The sequence below is a fragment of the Myxocyprinus asiaticus genome, chromosome 2, assembly GCF_019703515.2.
Source record: "Myxocyprinus asiaticus isolate MX2 ecotype Aquarium Trade chromosome 2, UBuf_Myxa_2, whole genome shotgun sequence".
Lineage (NCBI taxonomy): Eukaryota > Metazoa > Chordata > Actinopteri > Cypriniformes > Catostomidae > Myxocyprinus > Myxocyprinus asiaticus.
In genome coordinates this window covers 10,367,346-10,380,955 of record NC_059345.1, presented here as the reverse complement: position 1 = coordinate 10,380,955, position 13,610 = coordinate 10,367,346, and the positions used below count along the sequence as shown (strand labels likewise).

The following is a 13,610-nucleotide window of genomic DNA, read 5'->3' as shown; positions in this document are numbered from 1 at the left end:
TCTTCTTTTTTTCTTGTAAATATTTGCAAGGCATATGCATATGTAAACTACTGGCCACACTGGGCAAGTGGAAAAAAAGCCTTTTAATTGAGCCCTACTGGGTTTAAAATACCTAAACAAACTTTTGTTTAATTGTCATTTTGGAGGGCAAATGTCAACAATTGCAAAAGCAGAAATGCTGTTCAGTGAATATAAATAAATAAACAAACAAACAATGAGAATGATCATGCTGAATAACGTCTGTGTTTTCCCTTAGGACATTCAGGACGCAAAAGGAAAACAAGCATTTTGTGTAGAGTGACTGTAAAGCAGTGCATGACATCACTCTCCAAGTCATTACACACAGTTTGCTAGCCATAATATCCTCCTCATTTGCCTTGGTTTCATTTAAGCATACATATAAAATCTGTATACATGTATTGTATATCATCCTCAATTGTTACAAAAAGTGGTTTTCAATATATTTATGTTTCATCCAGTTGCTGCAAGCGTGTGTCAGATGATGCAAGCAAATTCGTATACAAATTTTCATGGAAGTGAGCATAGCCACAGAAACAACATAAACCAGTGCCTGACCTATGAAGCAGAGAACTGCAGAGCATTTTGTATGCAGACACTCCCTGCTTCAGAGGGAACTCCCTGGAATGAAAATGAGACAACCAATGAGCAATAAGAGCTGACCATTAAAGTGTATTAAAATGAAGAAGGCTTCAGAACTGTTGCAGTTGTATTTTTTGGTCAAATTAAAACTAATGTCATTCAACGTTAATTTGCCTTGAAGTTCTAATTAGACTAACTCCACATCTCAGATGGCATGGACTTCTGCCAAAGGGTTGATGTAAAGATGACACTTTATAACACCTTATAAGTTTATAAGTAACTTTATGACAGCTTGTAAGCATTCCTAAAGTATTAAAGGGTGGGGAAACATATGAAGCCTGTCTGTGGCATTTTTGTGAGGCCTTCTCAGCATTTAGTTTGTTTTGCATAAATATGCAAATTAGAGAAGAAAAAGATAGATGGGAATGTGTTGTCTTAAACCTTATTCAGTACAATAAATACAACATTTATGAAACATTAATTTGTCCCATATTAATTTGTTGTCCAATTAATAATTAAATCCAATAAATAATGCTGGGAAAACCTTTTAAATGTCTTGAACAAATCACAGCAACAGTCATTGTTAGAAAAAGCCTATGAACTTCCAGGATATGAATGACGTAACTTGAAACAGCTATTTGTGTTCATTGTATGAAAACAATGAGTTTAGTTTCACCCTCCCTTTAAAACAAACATTAATTCTGGATGTTGCTATCTCAGAGTGTGCTCTTCAACACATGAAGTGAATTCTCTGTCATCCTATTCATGATGCATGACAAGTGAAAATCAGCTCACAATTTATTCATTTAATCCACTTATAACTCTAAAGGTTTTCGAAACAATCCTTTACCACCAGTCTTTTCTCTAATGATTTGTTGTGAAAGAATATTACATAAAAGACATCAACAGTCTGGGGACAGTATTGTTTTCATATAAACTAATCTGATCATGTTCTAGTCCTACCCCAGTCCAGTTTTCCCATTCCAAAAGCTCAAATATGTGGGAATAATGCCCTGTTGCAACAAGCAGGATTATACTAACGTTGCTTTGCAACTTCCATAATTCTTCAGAGAAAGGATAATGGGTAAAAAACAAAAAACATTCCGAAAGAAATTCAGGCGAAATCTTCAAAATCGCTTCCCTGAAAATGGGAATGAAACGGAAATGTCTTAAAATAATGCGACTATAATTAAAAAAGATGCCAACGGAAACAGTATACAATATGGCTAAAGAACAAATTAAGATTTGTTATTTGAAAAATAAATTTACAAATGCATTAATCTCTAAAATTAATGTTCAAAGAAAGTAAAATGCCAAAATGTGGTAGATTTACCTAAACAAATAATATCATGATGAGCGTGATGTCAACAAAAACACATAACATTTTTCAACAATTTGAGTATGGTTCAAATTGTTAACATTAGTAAATGCATCATAGGTATCAAAAAATAAATATGAACCATATATTGTTTTTTACAGAAAAAACATAAAAATAATCAAATAGTCATGAGACATATATTGTTTGAAAGCTCTCAAAGAGTAGAATACAACCAGCCTATTTGTTTTACTCACAGACAAAAATATAGCGAGTAATAGCTAAATATATGTCTTGGACAATGATGTTGGTGTTGCATTTATGGCGTGTTTTCATGTATAACTTCACGAAAAATAAACGGAACACAAAATATCACATAAGATTACTTAGAGGAGGAGATTATCTTTTAAACGAGCCTACACATAAGGTAAACGGATGCATAGATCATTAGATAATCCACACAAAGCACAATGTTACATATGGTCACCAGGAGATGGCGCTAAATAAATGACACAGACTCACTGAGTCAAAAGACACTCATTCTGTGAAATCTCATTACTAAAATCATGTCTCCATGCTATGCAAACCTTTAGTCATTGTTGTGTTTGCACGTGTAATTAGTTATGTATATGACATTTTTAGACACTATAAATTATTTTTGTAATGACGTTATCGTATCAACACACATTTTTTTCTCAGTTACAGTTGAAATGAATGGAAACAAAACAAAAAGTTTTTCAGAGCCACATAATGTCAAATAAGAAAAATAAGAAATATTTGGCTAAATTTGTTTTTTCAGCAGTTTCTTAGGCTGAGAGTCTCAGAATGTATCATAATCTATCATTAAAAAATGTGAAAAGTTTTCATAACAATAATACCAAACACTCGACCCTCCTTGTTTTTTTGTTTGTTTTTTTTTTAGTTATTAGCCTTTAATTTTGGGTATGCCACTGAAACAAGAAATCTTTGAAAACACCTTCAGAGCTTAAAGGGTAACAGTATTGTTAATTTTTAGCTCATGTTAACTAATGTAGTTAACTCATGTTAACAAATACAAAACTTAATGTGAAGTGTTTTCATTTACTTTTTTTTTTTTTTTTTTTTTTGCAGGGGATGCCCTGTTCAGGTGTCAGTACCACTGAGGCAAACTCTGCACAACTGTAGGTAACCCTGCTTTTATACATCTCTTTATATTGAATAACAGTTAGAATTTATAATCTGATTACAGCACAACAATTATGTGCACGTTTGATGTCAGCAATCATCTCCCCTTCTTGTGACCACACCATTAATGCAAATCACACAGGTACCATGCAACTAGAATTCTGCTATTTCCACACTGCATCAGATCAATCGATAGTAAATATATATATAAGGATTCCCCTTTTTTGCAGATTCAAAAGAATGAATCAGATAAGCACAATAACACTGTGTTGGACTTTGATGCAGAAGATAACTATGAGAAATTCAACATTTCTATACAGAATTATTAAAATACAGAATCTACACTGACTTTCTCCTGAGCTATGAAGAGATTCAGACTGGAGCCAGCCAGTCTACGGCCGCGACATCTGTTGAGTGTTAACAATCTTGAGAACAAAAGAAGATCTGTGAATGCAGAGGACCCCTTCTCGTAAATGTTGTAAATCAGGGAATACCCCTATGACATGCCCAGCTAATTATTTCGACAAATAGACCTTATGGGCAGAGATGACAGGCAATAAAAGACAGAGAACACACTCCATGGAAACCCCAGGAAAAGCTAAGACACTCTCCTTTTGTCCTTCTATATAAACCAATTTGCTACACTTAAACTAGACTCATCAGATCACGAGACATCATGATCATTATTCTGCAAACTGCAGCTAAAAAGGATCTATGAAACTTCACACAATTCTAATACTAAGACCTCTCATCTTAATCCAGGAACATTTCACACAAAGTCACAGTACTTGTGAGTTAACTGTCTAAATGCACAGAATCTACCTGTTTGTACCAAAATGTACACAATACCTAGCCTTGCTAGATAATTCTGAAAATGATGCATTTTGACCTGTAATCAATTTTCTAACTGACAAATTAATGATTATAGCCTGATGTACCTTTTAAAATATGTGTAGTGATTTGTAATCACTTATAACTGACAAATCGATGATTATAATCCTTAATCTTGTATTATCCATGTTGTAAACCAATGAATTAACCATTATGATTTTTAATCAGGTATTTTCATGTTTTGTTACTTGCATGTCGAAAATTCATGAAAGTAAGACATTTTTAGTATGTAAAAGCTTGCTTTTTTACGTAGAGAATGTTGATGTTAACAGATGTCATGTCTCTTGCACCGTTTTCAAGGTATAAAATGTATGATTAAAACATGTACTTTTTCGAGTGGGAATTTTTAAGAATCCTTTACACAAAGGATTGTAAATCAACTTTGAAAAGGAAGGAAAGAGTTGACCATGTGACTCCGAAATGTCACTTCTGATTGGATCAGGACACCTTTGGGGTGTGGCCAGTCTACACTCAAGACTCTGGTACCAAGGAAGAACACTCTCTATTCTTCTCTTGCTCCTTCCACTTCCTCTGCAGCTTCTCATCCTTCACGCTCTGGCCCTTGTGGCTTGTAGCCTTGCCCTGGCGCCTCTCAAGTTCCGTGCAATGTGGAAGTCCAGGAAGGCTCGGACTAAAGCTCAGAGGAAGCCCTTCTCTTCTCTGCGCTACGACATACACATGACGGGAGTCGCGAGTCTCCCTTGCGGAAGGCGTCGCTTCAAAGCCCCACCTCATCATCCTAGCAACAAACATCCACGATCTTAACAGAGGTCTAAAACATTGACGGAACAACCAGAACTTTCTACTGACAGCCAAAGAAACAAAGCAATGCAAGGAAATGCAACATCACACAAGTACATCTCCAGACTTTGCTGAAAGTACTGGTGGTCTCTTTAATATAATTTGAGTTATCCGGTTGCAAATCGAGTTAGACTCAAAGAAGTATCGAATGGTTCTCAAGGCACTGTCTATAGACTCCATAAAGTTAATTTTCTCTGTATAGATCATTTCCTCCACATTCTGTTACAATTCACTCACAACCGGTTTTTCATGTTTGTGTCAGATGTGTTAGATTAGTTTTTATGTTTAGATGACACACAGCTCATATCTTCATCTCTGTGAGTTAACGAAACCCCACATGAAACACATGAGACACGCTCGTGTACAGTGCACCATGGCTCTCAAGTTATATGACATGACTAACAACTAGTTGTACAGTACGGTTCCTTTCACACAGCACAGGTTTGCCGAGAATGCGGCTGTGAGACCTGAACATTTGCGGGTTTCAGTTTGGTTACTGAATGCGGCTGTCACACTCGTAAATAACCATCCTGTGTGTGAACGCAACCGTATTAAGCACTCAAAACAGGTCTGACAACTGTATTCAGCTGCTGTGTGAACCTGGCCTTAGAGCATCTTTCCAAACACACAAAACTGATATTAACACAAGCTAGAAAAATGTATGCCTTCCTCCCATTCCTAATTTATGTATAGGCCTATCTATATATGTCCATTTGAAAGAGTTATGTGTCTCACAACATAAACAGTTTAAATGAATAAATTTAACTCTGCCTAAACAGATTGATCAAACTGGTGGAAATGTGGCATGATTAACAGAGGACACCTGCATGCACAGGAAGGGTGTCTACCCAAGCCATGCATAATCAGATAAGGAAAACATCCTACCATGTGAGAAATACTGTATGAACAGGTGACAAGAATAGAGAACACAAAACATCCTCCATTTATTTAACATGTCTGAATCAACTAATTGCCCTTGATGTTGAAACAACAATGGCAACATGATTTATTTCACTGATAACCAGTGAGATTAAAAGCCTATTAAAAGCTTCAGAGTTTCAGTCAAGTTTGAATGGGGTGTATGCCAGGTTGAGCGGTGTGCCAGGTTGACATCTGATACAGCGTCATTTGAGTCATCTGCTCCTTTGTTTGTGCAGAACTGTTAAAGAAATTAATTGAATCTTTGTTCTGCTGGAGGACTACAAAGACAGTTTTCATTACGCATTATGTTGCAACTGCTTGGCGGTCATACAGCAATACAGAGAAGTACAACAGCATTGAAAAACACTGTGTCTGTCTCTTGCATCTCTAATGGGACCACTACTAATTGTTAGCTAGCAAGAAATAAAATTCTCATGTGTTGCCTCGAGAATAATTTTTTTTTTTCTTGTTCAGAAAGAAAAAACATTTTTAAAGAGAAAATAATGTCAGAGAGAGAAAAATTAATGTCAGAGAAAAACTACAATTTTGGCCCAACAAAAAAATACATAAATTATAGGACACAGGCTCAGGAAGGCACTAAAACACCTGGAAAAAAAAATAAAACAAATAACCTAGTGATTTTTTTTCCCCACCTTGCGGTTCAGGGCTTCCGTATTTTATATCCTCACTAAAGTTTTTTTTAGATTTGTCCTTAAAACAAGAAAAATAATAATAATTATAAACTTATTTCAAGATACATTTTTTGAAAACAAAAATCTTATGATCTTGCATATCTTAGTTTGCTTAAAATGTATCTTGTTTCAAAGGATGTTTAGATATTTTTACTGAAAAACAAAAAAACACTGATTTATTTTATCCTAAAATCTTAATGCTGATAAAAAAGTCTGTGGTCATTTTTTGCATCAACTATCTATAAACCTTGAAAAAATGTATCTGAGAAAATAAAGAAATTTAAGATTGATTTAAATCCAAACAAAATAAATTCAAAGGATTGAAATTCTTTAAAAGACAAACATGAGTCAGATAAGAGATTGTATAGTCAACTTTGTGTCAGAGTTACACACCCCCCTCTGATTCATTAGCCTGGCCTTCATTCTAAGGCCGCACTGTACACTTTACTCGGCATGTAGCCAACTTAACACAGCAACCTGAGTGTGTTGTGTTATACCCAGTGCCCTCAGAGCTTTCACTATTGATAGAAAGTGTAACACAAGCCAACAGAAACCCTGTGGGGCAAAGTTAAAATGTTAGCTGAATGAATTCATCAATGGAAGACAAAAATTACAAAAGGGGACCAGTGAAGTGTTTATTGATTTAGGCAGCAACATTCTTGAGGATGCAATCACAAAGAATTCTTGATTTTATCTTAAAGGAAACATTTAAGTTCAAATATACTGAAGATGTGAAACCATTTGGAAACAATTTTTTAATAATGGGGTCCCATATTAGAGGGTCAAGGTTATGAGGGGAAGAGGGAGAGGCAAAGTGAGATACTAATCAGAATAGAGCAACAAATCCACAGTTGTTGCCTTGAATTAGGGCTTTAAAGAAATAGTTTCCACAGAAGAAATTAAGTCATATGGGTTTGGAACGACACCCTAACCTACCCTAACCCTAACCCTAACAACATGATGGTGAATAATTGACGACAAAATCCCTTTAAAGAGCCTCAAAATATCCTTTTTGATAAAAGATAATCACAATTCATTCATTCTACTGCTATTAAAACAAGACACATCCATGTTTTAAACAAGGATGCATACTTATCATCCCCTTAAGCATGCATCCTTGTTTAAAACAGGGCCAATCCTTGATCTGAGCCCCTCCTCTAACGCCTCTTAAAAGGAAAAACTTTATACAACAACAATAATTTATAGGAATATATGAGACTTTATAAAAATAGATATATAAATATGATATTTACAGTAAGAACAGTTCAATTGGAGTGCAGAAAGTGACTTAAGGAGCCAACTTGGCAACATGGCCCTGACCTTTTCCATATATTTGGAGAATACACAAAGACCCCTTTTAAGAAAGCAAAAGAACCACCCCTTTGCAATTATGTTTAGCCATTACTCAGTGTAGAAGGCAAGATAAAAGCAAGGGTTAGGGATAAGGTGGCAAGACGTAGAGGGCAGAAAAGGGTCTGGCTTAGGTCAAGCAACATCTCTGGCAGCTAACATGTGGTGACAAGAATAGCTGTGAATAGCTTAAGCAAGAAGAGCACGGTTGGGTATCGTGAGCATTGCTGTGTACACCATGTGATGCTTAGAATGGCTCAACACAGGTGAACCCAAACAACAGCCCTCTCGCACTGAGAGAAGAGAACAGTTTTCATGTGGTTATGTTAAAGACGGACATGAAAATGACAAGCGAAAAGAGGCAAAAAACAAACAAAAACAAAACAAAACAGAATAAATACAACACAAAACAAAAACAACAAAACAAAGCAACAAACAAAACAAAACGAAATAAACTGAACACACACATACAAAAAATACCAGAGCAAATGTTTGATTACTACAATTTATTCTTCATTCAAGAATTAAGACACACAAACAAAATATTCATTAAACAGGAAGAGAAAATAGCCAGACGTAAGGCCAATTTGCAGTGAAACCTACAATCCCACAATGAAATTCATTTAAGCTGGAAAATACGTCACCTTCCTTCAGCTGCAGCCAGCATGTCCTGCCTCGTCAGAGGGATGCATTTGGCTGCAGTTAGGTACAGATGTCCAAAGGCAACAGACTTCTGGTTTACTGAAACTCACCCTAAACCTGGGTACTTTGATAAAGGGGCAGAGTAAAAGAAACTAAAGTGAATTGCATTTTGAATGTACAAATAGGAACTCAAAATAATGCTTCTGTGGAGTGTTTTGTGTGTTTATTTATTTTAATTTTTTTAGATGGTCAATGCATGCCAGGAGGAGGTTACTAAAAATGATTAGATTTATTTATTTATTTTTCTTAACAGAAAGCATGTTTTTATAGCCAACTATACTTGTTAACATTTATTTGTGACAACTTGTGTTTTGCCAATGAAATAATTTGGGCATTTTCAAAATTGAAAGATCAGTGAATAATTTTAATAAAAGAAAGATCCTAGTTTCAGATTTATTTGTGTTTGTTTTGGGCTTTTGTTTTTAGCAGAACCAAAATTGGTGGGACCAAGAAGCAGTGGACCTATTATGAAAGGTTCGTTCACAAAACTCCGTTGGAAAAAAGCTGGACAGCCAATTTGAATTTCATATACTGTAACAAGACAGTCTAACTGCTGTCTGAAATTGGTTTGTGTGATGTTTTGTTTATCTTTTTTTTTTTTTTTTTTTTTTAACTCATTTTTGCTTGTTGATCACCAAGTTACAAAAATAAGACTTTATTAGATATTTAATATCTAATACTACTGTATATTAGATATTTAATTACTATTTGCAAGTATATTAGCTACACTAATGCCCCAATTAGGGTTTTATTTTTCACTACAATAACCCAATAAAATGACTTCTATTATGTAACAACAACCCTAATAATTGAAATACTGAATTAAGAAAGTATATTTATCTTATTAGAAGCTGAATATAGATATATAGAATATACTTTCTTAATTAAACATCTCAGTATTGATGTAATGTTCACCATTCTTCTACTATCATGGAAACAGGTCTCTTGTATTGCTTTCTTATTTCAATTGTTTCCTTGGAATATTTAAATATTTCTTACAGTTAATGACAAAACATATGCAGATATTTTGTTTTCCTAGATTTGATCCCCGAAATTGGTATTAGACCTTTATAATGTGATCCCATATAAATGGCAAAAAACTTTCCGAAAGAGGTGCTTTTTTGCCAAGCAATTTCACAAAATTAACTTTCCAAAGTGACCCCAATACAAATAAAAATAGGTGATAATTCCCAGTGCCATTCTGGAAAGAGTTGAATATGCATGTTGATGCCCCTCATGCAGGAGCTATATGGCCTCAGCTCCACTCTTTATAAGCCTCAGACTCAAGATAGGAGTCATCTTGAGACAGAGAGAAAAGATGGTCAAAATATGAACGCTTACCTGCAGCAAGGGCTGTTGCCGGGGGAGGTCCTGCCTCTCCACCACTGTTTTGACTCATAGCAGCTGCGTTCTGCTCTCTAGTAGATGGCAGCTGCAGCTCTTTGGGGAGAAGATCATATACTGATTCTAGAGGGAATTAGAGAGAGAAAACTATTAATTAGAGCCTTTCAGTAATTTTTTTCCTCATTTAAAAAGTTTTACTTCTAAAGAAGTGAATAGTAATTTTGAAACCTATGTATAAAATCAAGACAACTCATGTGAGATGAAGAGTTCAGTCATATCAGTAACCTTATAAAAGCTCTTTTATTCTACATGGGGTAGGGGTGCCTCATGGGGGCAGCCATGTTAGCATCACATGACCAGCTGAATACTACTCGCTTAGTCTCAGTAATTTAACTGCCCTGTTATTGGCCGCTTTCACTCATGGATTAAATTAATCCTGGTTTACTGTGCATTGTGAATTTCTACAATAGCACTGGTAACTGGAAACTACTGTGTTTGAATGATGCAGCATCCAGGCCACTAGGTGTCAGTGTAAGCCAATGATTGCCCCTTCAACATACTTCAAAAGATTTGTGAGTGCACCTTTAAACCTAATTTATTCAACTGAAGAAGCCAAACTTTTTTCTCCTGAACAAGCTAAAGCACCCTAAAGGCGAATGAAGTGTGTCGTCGTTTTAAAAATGTTTGTGGAGGAAAATAAAGAAGTAACGAAAGTCATGCCCAAACCACATCCACAATTAGTTTGGACAAGTCGAGTTCCCCTAGGTCAGAAAATGTAGGTATTTTTGGCGAACAAGAGAAATATCACCAAACAAACATCAGTGCATTGTGTCATATTTTTTTGGCGAACTAAAAGAAGCCTGTTCGCCTAGTAGGTATAAATTAGCCTTTACTCTTGATTCTGACTGATGAATCGCAGCGTTGAATAGTCAAATATTTTTTAATAATTACCTATAAACAGTATTTTTAAATGTGCAACTTTCACATCTCAAATCACTCCGCAGTCTCTTTCTTTTCATATAATGCAAGTTGAAATAGCTAATTGGTGCTGTCTTATGAATCAAAATGGTTAGCTGACTGTAGAACAAATGGTCTTGGAGGACTTGTGAGCATAAACCCATTGATAGATAGCTAGAAGCTCAGGAGTTATCATTTAAAACACGAAATCCCTTGGATGAACAAGCAACTCGTAAGAGATACAAAAGAGCTTGACGAGTGAGAACTTAGAGAAAGACATGTTACCTAACTAGTCCATTATATATTTAAGTAAACACAGCAGCGGGTCAAAATATCTTTGCACAGATTTCTTTGTGGCAACTGATATGTGCAGTGACTTTCCAATATCTAATTTCAAGTGGATTATCACAAGCCGGGGGTGATAGTCAGCACAACATTTATTTCAGTACTTTTCCATGACCAGAAAAGTCTTGGGATACATGTGCCAGTCCAATTCCAGGTATACAGTGTTCTTCTGAACCTTACAGGGCCTGGCCATTTACCTGCATTGCCATCAACACGGGAAAATTCCTGACTGCTTATTTTACACCAATAGTAAGTGATAAATAACATTTTTCGCATGCCAGAGGCCTTAGTCTACAAGCCTTCCACACTTTGTGATTGTAGTCGGTTAGTTTAACAGAACAAGAACACAAAGCCTTAAATCCTTGTTTGGTATGCTGATGAGTAATACTTTAAAACAGATGGGGGGAAAGGGGAAACGCATCTGAGAGGTTGAAAAGCTGGTTTTCACTGATAGAATAAATTGTGGCATAAAGAAAAAAGAAAGAAAAATTACTGCTACAAATCTTTTACTCTGTACCTTGCCATTTATCATTTATGTTTTTCACTATGACAATAGGTTAAAACCATGTAATGTGACAGTTCCTTAAAATTTATCAGCCAACTGGTAAGTCCATTTTATTAACTCGCCAAAGTCAAATTATACTCGCATTTGCCGCTTGGTGAGTGTTAAGCCGATTGGAAACAAGTTAAGCTTAATTGACAGCATTTTTTGCATAATATTGATCACCACAAAGTTATTTCGATTTGACCCTCCTTTTCTTTGAAAACGCAAAAATTTGGGTTACAGCGAGGCACTTACTATGGAAGTGAATGGGGCCAATCCGTAAACATTAAAATACTTATTATTTCAAAAGCATAGCCGCAAGACGTAAACAATATGCGTGTCAACGTAATTTAGTGTCATAAAATGGCTTAATAACTTTTTTTTTATAATTTTATAGCAAATTTTACAACTTCATTGTGTTACAACAACCCTTTAAACAACTTTTCTGCTCAAATAATACACAAGTTTTAACAGAAGAATGAATGCAAGTGCTTTTTTTTTTTATTACTATTTTTTTATTTTTTTAATATACTCTCCCTAGCAACCGGGCCAATTTGGTTGCTTAGGAGACCTGGCTGGAGCACACCCTGGATTCAAACTCGCAACTCCAGGGGGTGGTAGTTAGCGTCAATACTCGCTGAGCTACCCAGGCCTCATGTAAGTGCTTTTATAAAATAATAAGCTTCACATATCTGCCTTTTAACCTTCTAAAAATTGGCCCCATTCACTTCCATTCAACGTGCCTCACTGTAACCTAGGTTTTTGCGTTTTCTTTTTTAGAAAAGGAGGGAAGAGTCTAAATGAAATTTTGTGGTTATCAATAACCCTTATTGTAGATTGTGCTTCATTCACAAAATTTGTCCGGCGCTATTAACATCATGCTGTGACCGCCAGATGAATGCAGGTGGTAAAATGAATTTTATTCAAAAATAATGATCAAATGGTCTGACATACTGTATTTCCAGATGTGTGGTGTAATCTAGCGCACTTTCAGGCAAGTTAAAGAGATGATTCAGGTGTCAGGATCACAGTAGTGGAGTGTTGCTGTACAGTCCCCGCAGAATGTGCCAGATCGAGGTGGTCTGCTGTATCCTTCGCTATATAGTGAAGTATTAACTTGTATTAACATGTATTAAAAAATACGTTCACTTTTACATATATAATTATGTCTGCATATGTCCACACCATAACCTTTCCACCTGCATGGTCAACATAATACCTGATGCTTAGAGGATTTAAAGTAGGCAAATCCTCAAGACAAAATAGAGTAGACAAAATAAAGTGCCTCTCACTATTAAAAGCCATTGCTCTAAAAGCACTGGCATGTTGCTTAGAAGCCTCTTAAATTCTGAGAATAAACTCACCTCTATATGGCCTGGAATAGATGCAAACAAGTGGGCAGGTAAAGGCAAATTCCTCAGTATGGTCATAAACACAGAGACTCTCTGTTCATAATTTAAACAAACCTATGAATGTGGATTTTGAGACAAAAACTTCACCATTCTTTCACAAGCAAGACTTAAACTTCATCCAAATATCATTGTCTGGTCTTTAAGCAGATGGTAAAGTGGCACGATTCTTTTTCATTGCCTTTAATAATGCACACTTTGTGCCTGCCCTTACAAAAAGTACTATGGCAGAACCATGGTACAGTGATGTATCAGACGGTAATACCATGGTACTATGATATACGTACAGCATGGTACTGAATGATTACCATATTAATATACCATGGTGTTCACATACTCTAAGGTTCTTAAAAAAATACATAGAACCACCACTGTACATGCCCAGAAACACAGTTTCTTAGTTTTATAGTGGCCGATCATTATGGGTTTTTGAACGGCCGATACTGATATCAAGAGAGCACAGTGGCCGATATAAGACATTTGATTGAAATGTTTCATCTAATTAATACAAGATTTGACAATTAAATAATCAAATTAATCGCATATCAATATTTGCCATGAAAGGCCACCCAAAT

General features: G+C 35.6%; 1 protein-coding gene across 1 annotated transcript in view; it reads right to left on the bottom strand.

The window, feature by feature from the left end:
* The window catches only part of LOC127412645 (nuclear factor of activated T-cells 5-like), a 69,348-nt gene that overhangs the window by 15,285 nt on the left and 40,453 nt on the right, over window positions 1-13,610 (bottom strand). Inside the window, exon 2 of the mRNA XM_051649186.1 lies at window positions 9,778-9,903. Coding sequence (XP_051505146.1) covers window positions 9,778-9,903 — 126 coding nt within the window. The remainder of the gene's footprint in view (window positions 1-9,777; window positions 9,904-13,610) is intronic.